Raw genomic sequence first — 14,318 nt, 5'->3', positions numbered from 1 at the left:
TGCTGCCCTCTATTGGTCAAATAGAGATATTTCAAAACAGATCAAACTTTTTTACGGATCTTAGCGTTCTGTCGTTTCTTTTGTCATTTTTATTTTTCCAATCAGTCCTCCATGATAAAACGGAGCCACACCTAAATTACTAAAACATAAAAGTTTGTTTCTGTTTTCATGTAACTATCTTTATCTCAAATTAAACTATGGCAATGTAGTGTGCAAATTCATTCTAGTAATGTTTCGTCTTACATCAAATGGTGTATAATTGTGAAGAAGGTAGGGTGATAAACTCAACCAGAAGGACATTGCTATTTTTATAGCTCTGAAAGGGGACCCCCAGCATGTGTTTCTGTCTGTCATCCAGCATGATCAACTGATGAACACACAGAAGCACACTTGTTTTCTCTTTCAACGCTCCATACCCTCTCTTTTCCTGACTAAGGAAGTATCTTTGTATTTTTTTAGTTACCTGTAAGGTGAAGTGCAGTCTTAGCCCAGTAGGATCTTGTGCTACTTCTGTTTGGGATTTTTCCTCTTTTTTCCTTTTTTTTTTTACTCTGGTTTGGTTGCCTGATCTTCTGTGTGCATACAAACCTTTTCCTTTTCCCTTACTTTCCTTTCTCCTTTTCCCCTCCACCTCCCGGGCTATGCTCTCCTCACCCACTGTGATCCTCCAGCCTTACGGACTTCCCGTCTATCCACAGACAACCACATGCTACCCCAGCATAGTTCAGGTAATGCTTGATTTGTTCTGCAATTTCACAGTGTCATTCAGAAGTTTGTTGATCTTTGACCTAATGACTCAAACTAACCTTTGGTTAAGAGAACAGAAATAAGCAAAGCAATTAATAACGTTGCAGTAAGAATACTCTGAATGAGCTGCATGAAGTTGTAATGTTGGTCCATGCATGTGTTGGTCATTTGATTCAAAAACAAGTAATGAAAAACAAAAATAATAGTTCTTTGATTTTCATCTTAAAATACAAGGTAATTAATTGAAATATAATCAGTTTTTTTGTGGAAATTGAAACCTGGTTTAATGTTGTTTTCATTTTTAAAACAATAAAAAGAAAATCACCAGAGAAGAGAAATGAAAGAATTTTTTTTCGGACACCTAAAACCGTCATACCGTCTGACTGTAGGAGGCGCTGTTTCTTCTGTAAATCCTGTGATTTTTTTTAAACCACAAACACAAACAAATATATGAGCAGTAACATGTGTAACATATACAAACAAGTATAACCTTCTGATGAATCTAGCTGAGCATAAGTAAAGAGAAAACATTTGTCTTATGAGAGTCTGAAGCCGAATCACACTCCTGCAGTGAGTGAGATGACGTCACGGGATGAAGTATTTGCTAGCTCATGTTGACATCTGACGATTTTCAGTGTAAGAAATTTGACAAGCTTTGTCTCTTTCTTTGCCAATAATTTTGTTATGTAACTTAAAACTTGAATAGACAGATTAATTTATTTAATTTCGGAAGAGAAAGTCCAAATTTACACAAACTGGATTTCTGGCAGTTTTGACCACTATGTAACAATTGCTGTTTTATCGTTTTAGCAAATTATTTTATATTCAAAGCAGTTGTTAGATGTTCGAGAAAAAAAAGACAAACAAACAAACAAACAAAACCCTCAAAGTTTAAAGTTTTTGCTTTATTCTGTCAGAGAAAGATTAGAAATTAATCCAGACAGAGAATAAAGGAATAGCATTCTGCTGTATCTTTTTTTATATATCTAGCTAAGGGGACACTGTATGTTATCTTTAGTCTTCTGGTCTGAGTGATACCAGCAGCAAGTGTCCCTGACATACCAGTACAGCCACAATGCTTCTGGTATCTCTCTACCTTGTCACTGAGCTTCACACCAGCAGTATTTTTAGTCCTCTTCTCCTGAACCGACAATCAGAAGAAGAGGTTCTGCTTCCTGTGTTGTGTCATTTCCACACTGAAGACAGTTGTAAAACCTGTGTTTTACATGTGTTTGGTTTAACAGCAAGGATAAAATTTACATTTAAAGCGAGAGTAAATTTTCTCAAATTTTTATTTGAAATATTTGTTAAAACTGTCAGTATGTCCTAACAATATAATATCAGACAAATAATCAGTGGAAAAATGTAAATGTTCTGCACGCCCTTGGTTCTTGCGTACACAAACATGATTGACAGCGCTAAGACCCTCCTCTTGGCTCTGATTGGTTGTTTCCGACTGGAAGCAGTGGACATTCAAACTGTGGTGGTTTGAACTTTTTTTTAAAGTTACCTACTGCAGCTTTAATTGATAATTTGACAAACATAAATGGGAGATTGCAGCAAAATACATCAAAATTAAGATGTTGTTGATGTAAAAGCCTAAAGAATGAAATGCCTGTTCTTAAAGTATCTTAGAGCAATTTCACCGTTAAAGGATTAGTTTAATGGCACCAGTTTGGGCTGAACATCCACCGAGTCTCAAGTTGCAGCAGCTGCGCTTTAAAGTCCACCGAGGGAGCACTGACACATGCCTCTCTTTGTCTTCTCCCTTCTCTCCATTTCCTTTGCCTTTCTCTTTCAGAGCCACATTTATAGCTTTTTAATCTAAAAACCAGAATGCACAACACAGATGGAGCAGTAGGTATCCATTTTCCCCAAACAAGCTGTGTGTCGCTGTAAGACTTGTTCTTGAGGGCCTCTGAAATGCCTACATCTGCAGTCTGAGTGGCCTTGTTGTGTAAATCCTGTGGCAGCTGCCACTGCGAGCACCTGGCTCCGAGCTGTCGGCCTCTGATCGCCCACTGACAGCTGAAGGAGGAGAGGAGAGAAAGAGCAAACAAATGGGGATTATTTTTTTTTTAAAAGAGAAGGTCTGTGTGTTTGCATCTGTCGACTGAGACTGAGTCAGGCTGGGAGTTAGAAGGAGGAGGAGAGCGTGGCTGACAGTGACATCTAACAGACTCTTTCATCTTGCTTAATCTCTCTGTTTTATATCTGCAAAGAAGATATAAGACAGAGACAGAGAGTTTCTAAAGATAAAAAAGTGAAATGCTTGTAAAAGTGGTGAGGGAAATTCTGCATTTAGATGTGTTAAGAAATCAATTTAGCTCAATGATAATCGCTATAATTTGAAATTCTGTCATAAAACCCTTAGAGATGATGTTGAAGAGTCAGCAACTACAAATATAAACATATTCACTGATCACATTCAGTGAAAAAAGTTTTTGTGGTCTTATAGATTTCCTCTGATTTTGCTTTTTACACACGTGCATCTTTCATATAAACTAATTTCAATGTAAGACAATTATAGGCTAAGTAATAAGGAAGTAGTGTGCAAAAACTAAGTAAAGTAAAGTTGTGCAATTCCTTTTAACTCTTACACACTTTAATTTTAAACTATTTAAAATATTTTTAATTAACGTGTAGAAACCATCGAATCAATTGTAACAGTAATTTTATTCTCAATGAAGCAATATAAATACACACTTATGGAATCCCCCTGATGTGTTAATGATGATCAGAGCATTTAGCACAGTGTGCTGCAGCTTCAGGAGGGATTTCGGGCTGGAGGTGACTGACAGATGCAGGTGACTGCAGCTGGTGAGGCTCTGATTGGATGTGATTGGCTGATGAGAGGCGGTCATGCTGTGGTGGGCGGCGATCTGCCGGCATTAAAACATGCAGCAGTTGTTGTAAAATGCATCAGAGAGAGAACCATCAAAGCAGGGTAAGACAATTCTTCTGAAACTGTAGGATCTAGTTTGATTTCTTTCTAAGTTTGAGACTGAAAAGTTTATGACACTTTCATTGTTTCTGATTAGATTTGAATGTTTGTGTCATACACTAAAAAAACTCAAATCAACGGGTTTTAGATATTTTATGTGGAGGTGTAAAAAAAGAGATGCCAGTGAAAAACAGGTTTTTGATTTTTTTTTACTAAAATTGTACAATTTGTTATGTGCATAATTTGTTGTTCGTTGTTAGGTTTGTTACTGTTTTTAGTGTATTTTATGAATATAACTTTATTTGAAAAAGCATTAACCATTTCCACAAATGATATGTTTATGTTAAAACTAAAGCATAAAAATGTCATTTGTCATTTTAAAATACAAAACACATTTTTAAAAGACTGAAGTGGAATAAATAATAAATAAACAAAAACAAAACCAAGAAAATAAATGAAAACTGAAAGACAAAATGAACTGAAGGTTTACTCATCTAAATGGTCAAAATGCAGAATATTTTTCTTTGTGAAATTTACACTAATTGATTTTATGATTTTCTTTCAAACAAGTCTCAAAAACAATAAACAAACAAATTATTGTACATTGCAGACTTGCTCTTTATTTCTTTTTTTTTTTTTAAATAAAACAAGTTTGTAGCTTGCATTTTCTTTTTGTGGTAAAAGTTTCCTTTTAAGATTTTCTACACTGTTTCCATAACTTACTTATTTTGTTGTTGTATGAAGGGAACTGTATCTGGAGCAACGGCTCGTTATTTTAACATTATTGCACGTCTGCCTGCCATTATAACATATTTTCTCTGCTCTGTTTGAGTCACTGAACAGTTTGTTGCATCATACAAGCAGAAGAAGAGCATCAGGTTGTTTATTTGTTTACATCTTTGGGTGTTTTTGTGACCAGAGACTCATTCCTCTCCTCCTCTCTCCAGGGGGGCCCCGCCCAGGAGGCCGGGGCCGGCAGCGCAGACCCTGCCCTCCCACAGGTTTATGCTCCGCCCCCTTCGTACCCTCCGCCGACTCAGGGCCCACCAACATCTGCCAGCAGGCTGCCCACTCTTGATTTCAGCTCGCACAGCTCCGACTACCCCGAACACCCCCAGCTCAGGGTCTATCAGGGCCCCCAGCTCGAAGGGGCTGACACCCTGACCCCCAGCAACACGGTAAGGGAGGTTTGTGAATAAAAACTGGAATCAAGTCCCAATAAAATCTGATCTTCAGTAATTCGTTATCCAATGTAGGTCCCAGCAGAGCTCTGAGATAAAGTTCCTCTCTATATTTAGAGGCCCGCCTCCTCTGCTATGTCCTTGTACGGAGCCCTTGGGGGACAGCTGACGGCATGTTTGTTGTTGGAAATAAATACTTGCGTTTCCTCTGTGTCTTTTTTAGCTGCTAGTGAAACAGGTCACATTTCAAGATTGCAGCATTTTCTGTTTTGTTTACTTTTTTATGTAAGCTTTGGAGAGCAATTTGCAGGGCCGGATTTGGAAGGATGTGGGCCTCTGTGCTGCACCAGTTTTGGTGCCCTAACCACTAAAGAAAAATTATTTTACTAATGCAAAGTCCAGTACATTAATAGGTAATCATATGCATCAGCAGGTATGAAATGATGCATGGTAGGTTTAATGTTGTTCCCAAAAGTATTGACTATAACTATATAATAATTTTAGAATGTGTGAATATTGATTATATTCATAAAAATCCCAAAATAGTACAAGTCACCTGATTTGTGTGTCTATGAGTTTTACATGAAGTAAAATGTCTGCAAAAACACACATTCATAAAAGATAAATAAAAAACCTGTAAGCCCTTTTTAAAGTCTGACCCAGCCTGTCTGATACAGTACTTTAAAGAGACAACATCAAAGTCTAGCATCTGGAAAGAAACTTGTTTATAAATCACTACTTTTTAATGGACTGCAGTAAAACATAAGGAAAGAAAATCTGATTTTCAAATCCTTTAAACAGTAAAGACTTCCCTGACTGATGAAGTGATCTAAGGGTATTTATTATAAATGAAAATGATGAAACGGGTTGAAAAGGCAGTGTTGCTGTCTTCCCTCACTGCAGTTCAGTCATGAAAACATGAGCTAATTAGTTTGATTTGTGTGGCACTTTGGCTGTGTGTCCTGCTGCAGATGTCTCTCCGTCCTCTCATAAATGGTGTTTTTTTTTGTGGCCCCCGTCTATATATTTTATCGCTATAGAGCCCCTGACATTCTTGGGTCCGTGCTGAATTTCGGGGGAAAGTTGAGACATCGCCTCGGAGGGAGGGGGTCAAAGTGGGGAAGGCTGACCAGATGAGAACCCCTCCTCCCTCTCCCCGCTCTGAAATATCGCTCAGGTCCAGACAACACAAATCTGCATCGTGACGTGACACCACCACCCGGCTCCCCCCGGCTTCCCTCCTGCCCCGGCCTGTGTGTGGGTGTGTGTTTGAGGGTGGATGTGATGCTGTCTGCTGCAGTTAGTCACAGAAAGCCAGTACTGTGAGCCTGTGTTATGCCTCCCTGGGTGAATGTATCCCTGAACCTTTTCCCTCCCACCATCTTATTAATGATGCCCCTTGACGTTTTACATTTAACACTTGGCAGAAAAGCAGCACCATGACCTGAAACTGACCTCTCGGTTCTGATCCCCCCTTTGCCTTCTTCTCATCATCGTCCTCCTCATTTTAAGCTTCCTGCGCACCATCTTTGCCTTGTTCCCTCTGGTTTAATTCTGTCTTTCACTGCTGCACTGAGGCCTCTTCTCTCCTTACCTGCCTCTTGGTACTAGAATGCTAATTCTCAAATCTTCAATTCCTTCTTGTATTTTCATGCTTTCTTTTCCTTCTTCTATGCCCATCCTTTTGCAGCTATGATTAAACTTTTGTATTTTTAAGATCCTTCTTGGACTTTTATTTTCAGTAGTTTTAACACTTTTCTTGCAATGAGTGATGATCCTGCACCCAGTGCACATGAGCGCACCCTCCAGCATTGTGGTGCATTGTGAGACCATGAATGTTTTGGTTTTGGCACATTACTCTCTGAAATGTTCTGCATGAGGCAGTTTATACATGCAGGCCACACAGATCGGGTAGGAAGTGCAACTTGTGCAACAGAGGTGAGAACACTTTTGTGTTGCATCACTTGAAAATCCAATAATGAAGTTTTATTTTTATTAATTTTTTACAACTGATAACTTTTACTGTTAATCAAAAATAAATAGAGTGTCTTGTTAAAGTGTTCACAAACTTTTCCACTTTGTCACATTTTGCTGCATAATTGTGAAGTGAAATGAAAAGAAAAAGACACATGGTTTTGAAGTTTTTTACAATTAAGACCTGAAAGTGTGGCAGGCATTTGTATTCAGTGATTTTACACCAAAACCTTTAAATAAGATCCAGTGTAGTGAATTGTCTCCAGTAGTGGACCTAAATAGTGTACGCCACACGTGTCAAACTCAAGGCCCGGGTACCAAATCTAGCCCGCCGTAGCTTTTTATGTGGCCCTCCAGACTTCAAATTACATCAATATGTCCTTCCGGTTTTTCACAAATCCCCAAAATTCACACAAAATCAACAGATCCCCACATTTTACTGCAAATGTTTCCCAAAATTGATCAAAAACGTTGGGTTTAACTGACTGCTGCCTCAGCCTTATGTGGTGTCAAGTTACAGACAGTGATTTATATAACCAGTAATAAACAGTCACATTCAACATCATATGTTAGTGCTAATATCATAATAATTTCTTACAAATATTTCTAAATTAACATCACAAAATCTGAGCATCATACTAAGAGCATCAAAAACAGTCACAAAAATCCTATTTATTGGCATCTTAACAGTTTAATTGGTTTTATCAGTATATTCTGGCACAACCGGCCCTTTAAGAACATTCAGATTTTTGATACGGCCCAAAATGAAACTGAGCTTGACACCCCTGGGTACGCTGTCTCACTGTGTCTAATTTAATCTGAGTCAGTAGGAGAACAAACCTAGAGCTATGAGTGAATGATCAAAGAACATTCATGTGTTAAAATGGCCTAGTTAAAGTCCATAAGTAAATCTTACTGAAAGTCTGTGGCAATACTTTATTATCAGCATTCACAGATCCTTCCTGTAACCTGACTGAGCTTGAGATGTTTTATTAAAAAATATGGACAACATTTTTAGTTTCTAGACTAGACAAAACTGGTAAAAACAGAACACAAAAAGATTATTTATCTTTTTCGTAAATTATGTAATGTAAATTATTGACTCGGGGGATTTGAATACAAATTCCTGACACATTTTTTCAAATTAAAATAACATTTGTAGACAAAGTAACAAATAAAAGTAATAAAATCATGTATGGCTTTTACTTCACAATTATTTAGTATTTATGTTGATCTGTTGTATAAAATCCTAGTAAGATAGATTAACGTTTCCATTTCTAACAAGACAAAACACTTTGGCAAGGCACTGTAAGTCAGAAGAACTACTGAATAGTACAAATGCACAACTAAACAAAGCAAATACAACTGCAGCTGATTTTTTTTCTAACTGCATGAACATTGCTTAAAAATTAACCCCAGGAACATGCACCTGTTTTTAAAATATATGCTTTTCATGTTTATATCATGGTTCACCAAGCCAAATAAAGATGTATTTTATATTTTAAGAATGGCAGAAACTGAAAATGGTTTTAGTTGTTTAGTAGTCTGTCCAAGTCAGCCCCCACTAATCAGATCAGCAAAGGAAGAAATTATTCAACTTTAAAAAATAAAATTTTTTACATTTGCAGATTTAAAAGGTGATATTTGAGTCATGTTGCACATCTGGGTACTTACTTATGTTGTACAACTGCATACAGTCTGAAGTGAAGGTTAGCTTTACCACTACAATCTGTGTTTTTAGTTGTCCTCCTGCAGGCATGTATTTCCAGACACTTTACTAGTAAATTCACACCCCTGCCCTACCTTTTGCCTGAGAGGCATCACTGGTTGCTGAATGCTCGCTAAACACGGTTTGGATCACTTGAGCTCATGAACGTGATATTTGCTGAATGTCATGTGATGCTGACATGATGTAATCTTTACACAGATTTTCTCTGAAAGCTCTCGCTGAACTCGCTGACCTGATCATCAGAAAGTTTTTGCTTTTTCCAGTAACGCTGCTTTCTTTGTCTTCTTCCGTCTCATCTCATTCATGCCCTCTCCCCTCTTTTGCTTTGTATCTTCCTGTTTCCGTCTGTACCATCACTTCCCCTTTCGTCTCGTCCTTTCTGCTTTGCTTCTTCTCTGTCAGGAGGATGCTTTGGCCAGCGTGACCTCCGACCCCCAGGCTCTCGGTGTGTCTGTGTCGTCGGTGGCAGGAGCGGGAACCGGAACAGAGGAGGAAAGCTCGGGGAAGGCCCAACCAAAACGCCTGCATGTCTCCAACATCCCTTTCCGCTTCAGAGACCCCGACCTCCGCCAGATGTTTGGGGTATGACATTAACTCTTCCTTATCTATAGGTTGTCTCTAAAGTTGACCTGTTATGCTTCTTTGAACAAGCTAAGATCTCATTTAAGAAAATCATTCTTAAATGAGATATTAGTCTGGTCATGTTCTGCTTAATTTGAGCTCTGTTCAGAATGAGCTGTTTTAGGCCTCATGTCACTTTAAATGCAAATAAGCTGCTGCTGGACCTTTGCTTGGGTTGCTAGGTGACGGGCTGGAGTTGCTAGGTAACCACCACAGTTAGCTGGTTTTTGAAACAGCTCATTTTCCAGATACCAAAAAACTTTAAATTATTGCCAAAAAAACATGTTTAAGCTCTTAGGCTGTTTTTAGAAGCAATTGAGACCCAAATAAAAGTATAAAAATAAGCAAAATATGAATTGTGCATTTTAGGTCGCCTATGATTTTTTTTTTTAAGTCTTTCTCTGGGTTTTGGATCACTATTTCACTTTATTATTAATTTTGCAGCAGTTTGGCAAAATCCTTGATGTAGAAATCATCTTCAATGAAAGAGGGTCAAAGGTGAGCGACAACACAAAGCCACTTCATCACAGTTAAAACTGGCGTCAAAATAAATTTAAACATCACGTGGATGTTGTCCAGGGTTTTGGATTTGTGACTTTTGAGAGTGCCATGGAGGCGGACCGAGCGAGAGAAAAGCTAAATGGGACGATCGTAGAAGGGAGGAAGATTGAGGTGAGGAGTTCTTACTATTTGTAGATTTCCATATGATCATCCCATGAAATAAATTTTTATTGAGCTTACTGTTTTTGTCTGATCTCAGGTCAATAATGCCACTGCAAGAGTAGTCACCAAGAAGCCTCAGACACCTCTTATGAATGGAGAAATATCAAGTAAGACACCTGCATGTAGCCTTGTTTCATTGCTATTATAACTGTCTGAAGCTTTATTAATGCTCAAGTTGTCCATCAAAAATCAATTCTGCCTTTTCATGGATTTAAATTGATTTAGAATAAAGTTAACATTCCCGTTAAATATCTTAGAAAGAATCAACAAGAGCTATTTGTTAGTACCATCAAGAATTACATTTATTATTAACCTAATATCTAATCATCAGTGAATATTTCCATAAAATTAAACACTACAAACAAATAAAAAGGTTATCAAACAAGGACAAAGCTAATTGTACACTACTGTGACTGAAGGGAAATTTCATGACCAGGTAACAGACTTTAAAAATACTAACGAAGCTGATTAAAATCTAATATTTACCAGGAACTTATGATGTTATTTCAATCCAAAACAAAATAATTATGTCAATTTCTCAGAAGCCTAAAGTAATGGGTTTTACATCTTAGATATGATACAATATCCTGGTCACTACCTGGACTAAGAGCTGCTTTGACTAGACCTATGCCATGCTACCCCATGATTAAGGGTTCAGTTTAAATGTATAGACGATTATCATTTTTTAAATTATTATTATTTCTTCTCAGCATCTGGTTGGAAGATCAACCCTGTAATGGGAGCAATGTACGCACCTGAGCTTTATACAGGTGGGCTGATTTATATCTATTAATGGGAGAATGTATTGTACTTTGCACTGTGAAAGAAGTTTATTTTCTCTCAATTTCTGTGTTTGTAGTTGCCAGTTTTCCATACCCTGTAGCGACTCCTACCTTGGCATACCGGGGATCAGCACTGCGAGGTCGGGGTCGTGCAGTCTACAACACGATTCGCTCTGCGGCCGGCACGCCTGCTGCTGTCCCCGCCTACCCGGGGTGAGACACTGGGCATTTTTAGCTTTTCTGCCAATAAAAAATTTTAATATGTTACTGTATTTTCAGCACCACCAAAAGAAAACCTCTGATCTCGCTAATCACAAGTTCAACTATATTTTATAGTTGTTGTTTTTTTTTTATTAGGAAAGTCCCAAATCTTTCCTATTCTCAAAGTGATTCCCAAATCAGAGTTTCAGCTTTCTGGTAAATTAATTGGATTGATTTTTAAACACTTGTTGAATAAACCCATTAGTTTTTCGGGTTTTTTTGGATACTTTGTTCTTTCAGTTCTTTCTGTGTGCTTAGCATAAGTGTTAAATGACATGAATTCAAACAATTCCACTATCCTTTTAAAAAATATTACAATGTAAGGTTACAATCTTGATACAAATGGATAGAAACCAGCAGTACGAAAAACACTTGAGTCAACTTGTAAACATTAAGTTGAATCAAATAAAGTTACATAATTATTGCTTCATAGTTTCACCAATACACATTTAATATAAAGCAAAGCCAAGTGTTACTTAACTTTTTCTTGTTTGAGTGTTGTTGTTTTTTTGTTTTTGTTCCAGGGTTGTATATCAGGATGGACTCTATGGAGCAGAGGTTTATGTAAGGAGCTGTTTTAAAATTAACATTTTTCAAATTAGTTAATCTTGGTATGACACTGTATCGATGTTATTTTATTTCAGGGAGGTTATCCTACAGCATACAGAGTGGCTCAGTCTGCATCTGCTGCTACCGCAGCCTACAGTGACGGGTAGGCCGACCTGTAATAAATGTGCATTTAATGACTCCAAATATGTGAAAATATGTAAAACTCCTCTTCATTTTCTTTAAAATCTTTTATTGTTTTTTTCTTTTCTGTGGAATTAAAAATCAGAGAAACTACTTTTATTATTGCTGTCAGATGTTTTAAACATTCAAATATTTCATCTGGAAACAAACAAATGTTCTTGAGAAAATCACTGTGGGCCTGTAAAGCATATGGTTCACATTTTCCTGCTTCCCTTGGGGTTTTCTCATTCGTGCAGCGTTCTAAAAACAGAAACACAAAATTATTTCAAGATTTTTCAGTCAGAAAAGATTGCAAACGTTTCTCACCTTCTCAAGTAAATAAATCATTTTATTGGTCAGTATAAAGCGAGGAAGGAATTTACGATACAGCAGTTTTATAAGTGAAAACATCGGTTAAATCTCTCCTGTCAGTAAATGACTTTAACTAGAATAACTAGGTTTTACTTTGATTAAAAAATATATTATTTTTGAGCTCGGGGATTTAGAGATAGTTTGAATTTAATTTACTATTGCATAATCATACATTTCTTAGTCTAATTAAAATATTGTTCTAATGTAACTGATTCTGGAAATTAAATAAAAAAAACATTACTGAGAAATAAGTGAGATATTCATCATTTGAATAAAGACTTCCTAAAAGTATCTGCTGCTGCTTTTTTTGCTTATAAATTGTACAACTGCATGATCTGCATTCACCTGACTACAAAAGTATGGTGTAAAATATAAATATTGAATGTTCTAGTTGCAAAGCAAACGACCTAATGCCGCTCTCTGAGGTACGCCAACACTAACATCAGCCATTGCAGAAAATTAACTGTGATGTTCTGCCAATAAAAACCTTGATATTACTGGTATCAAAGGTTTCGTAAGAAGTTTTTTTCACTCATACAGTTAGCCAATGTTTGTCACTTTTAAAAATCAGAAACAAAAACCTTTGAGAACCTCTGATTGTACCCAGAGGTCTGAGACCTGCTTCATGTCTTCCTCACCAGATACGGACGGGTTTACGCCGCAGCAGCCGACCCTTACCACCACTCAGTTGGACCAACAACCACATACGGAGTCGGGACGATGGTGAGCTCAGTCCAGAAGTGCAGAACATCTGGTATTTACTGTCCCTCTGCTTACACCTTCCAACCCTGCTTCTATCGACAGGCCAGCCTGTACCGAGGGGGATACAACCGCTTCACCCCCTACTGAGCCTCCCAGATGTTTGCATCTGTCACGAACTCTGGGACTGGGATAGGTCATAATATCTTAAAGCTTGGAATTGTCCGTTATCCTTCACAGACGATCCCAGAGTGGATCCCTTAGGACCTGTTTATCTGCTGAAGAAGAGGATCTTATGTAATTTATTAGGCCTTTACCTGAGTTTGTTTGAGTGAACTGATTCTGCAGACATCGGCTGGGGTTAAATGCTGTGAGACTAGTTGTGGTGTTTTAAAATCAAAACATTTCAGGGGTCAAAGTGTACAAAACAACATTTTGTACAGTGTTAAATGACTTATTTTTGATGGTGCCCTGTTTCTGAGTGTGTGTGTTTGAGTGTGGGAACGCACTTTGTTCAGCGACAGAGTGGACAGAGACGCAGCTCCGACGTTACAATCTCCATTAGGGCTGCTTGTCTGGATGCAGCTGGAATCAAGTCTCTTCTCACCCTAACCATCTACCTCTCGATCATTTTTAGTTTCATATAGCTGTTGGGTTTAAGTATTTGGAAGATTTTTCTTTTGTTTATTGTACACCTTTTCTGTCCATGTAGCCAAACTAATTCATTTTATTTTCCATTAACCTTTCTGGTTTTTAGTAGGAGAACTAATATTCTGGGGATTTTCTCATCCTTTGCTGCAGCTCTTTATATTGCTTCCTGTATTATTCTTTTTCTGCCTGTCTTTTCTTCCTGTTGCACTCTTTTTTTCTGCTATGTTTGATGTTTACCTCTGAATAAACCCGACTTTCTTCTCTTTTCCTCCTAGTCATTTTTTAGGTTGTCTTTCTCTCATTTTCCTACTTTGTTTCTGGGTTGTTTTTGTTTTATTAAATTTTTTTTTTAGTATTTTTATGTGTCCTGACCAGCAGTCAGGACCAACAGATTTACTTTCACTAGTGGAGCGTTGTAGCTTTCAGACAAGGAGAAGGAAAATAAAGGGGGGGTGGGTGGGAGGGGGGAGGTTGGAAAGAAGGGAGGAGAGGTGGGTAAAAAGTTAAAAAGGAAAGAGGAAGATAAAAATAGAGGGGAGGAAGAAGGAGCAACATGAAAGTCTGCTTCTCCACCTGCAGAAAGAGAAAATAAATGAGAACTGAAAAACCACATCGACAACATTATCATAACAAAAACACAATGTAAAACAGAACTAATTGGTAGGAGATATATTTAGAAGCTATTGCAGTCGTAAAAATACAGATCTTAGACTGAAATGTTCTGATCAAATAATTTTTAATATCAAACACAACCTGAGAAAATATAAAAGGATTTTTATAATTATGATTTAATTTGGTATTAATGGGGGGGAGGAGGCAACATGATTCTGTAAGAAAAAGTAAATGGACCTAAGAAAGTGTTGAGTAACTCAACAACTGTTGCCAAATTAAAAAAAAAAAGTTTC

General features: G+C 37.5%; 1 protein-coding gene across 4 annotated transcripts; it reads left to right on the top strand.

Moving 5' to 3' along the window:
* The first annotated feature begins 347 nt into the window (after nucleotides 1–347).
* rbfox1l (RNA binding fox-1 homolog 1, like) lies at nucleotides 348–13,678 on the top strand. Of its 4 annotated transcripts, none has more exons than XM_081597639.1 (12): nucleotides 348–728; nucleotides 4,639–4,869; nucleotides 8,978–9,157; nucleotides 9,644–9,694; nucleotides 9,776–9,868; nucleotides 9,957–10,026; nucleotides 10,630–10,689; nucleotides 10,779–10,914; nucleotides 11,487–11,526; nucleotides 11,607–11,674; nucleotides 12,705–12,786; nucleotides 12,868–13,678. In XM_081597639.1, exons 1-12 carry the CDS (start codon nucleotides 642–644, stop codon nucleotides 12,910–12,912), a joined length of 1,143 nt encoding a protein of 380 aa, XP_081453765.1. In that variant the 5' UTR covers nucleotides 348–641; the 3' UTR covers nucleotides 12,913–13,678. The 4 variants fall into 4 exon arrangements, with proteins under 4 accessions (XP_081453765.1, XP_008429794.1, XP_081453767.1 ...); XM_008431572.2 differs by having other exon boundaries at nucleotides 349–728; nucleotides 9,641–9,694; XM_081597641.1 differs by lacking the exon at nucleotides 348–728 and adding an exon at nucleotides 3,606–3,694 and having other exon boundaries at nucleotides 9,641–9,694.
* Nucleotides 13,679–14,318: the final 640 nt, after the last annotated feature.

Source organism: Poecilia reticulata, chromosome 16 (assembly GCF_904066995.2).
Source record: "Poecilia reticulata chromosome 16, P_reticulata-male-v2, whole genome shotgun sequence".
NCBI classification, from domain to species: domain Eukaryota; kingdom Metazoa; phylum Chordata; class Actinopteri; order Cyprinodontiformes; family Poeciliidae; genus Poecilia; species Poecilia reticulata.
Note: the sequence above shows the minus strand (reverse complement) of the source record. Positions and strands in the feature narration are given on the sequence as shown.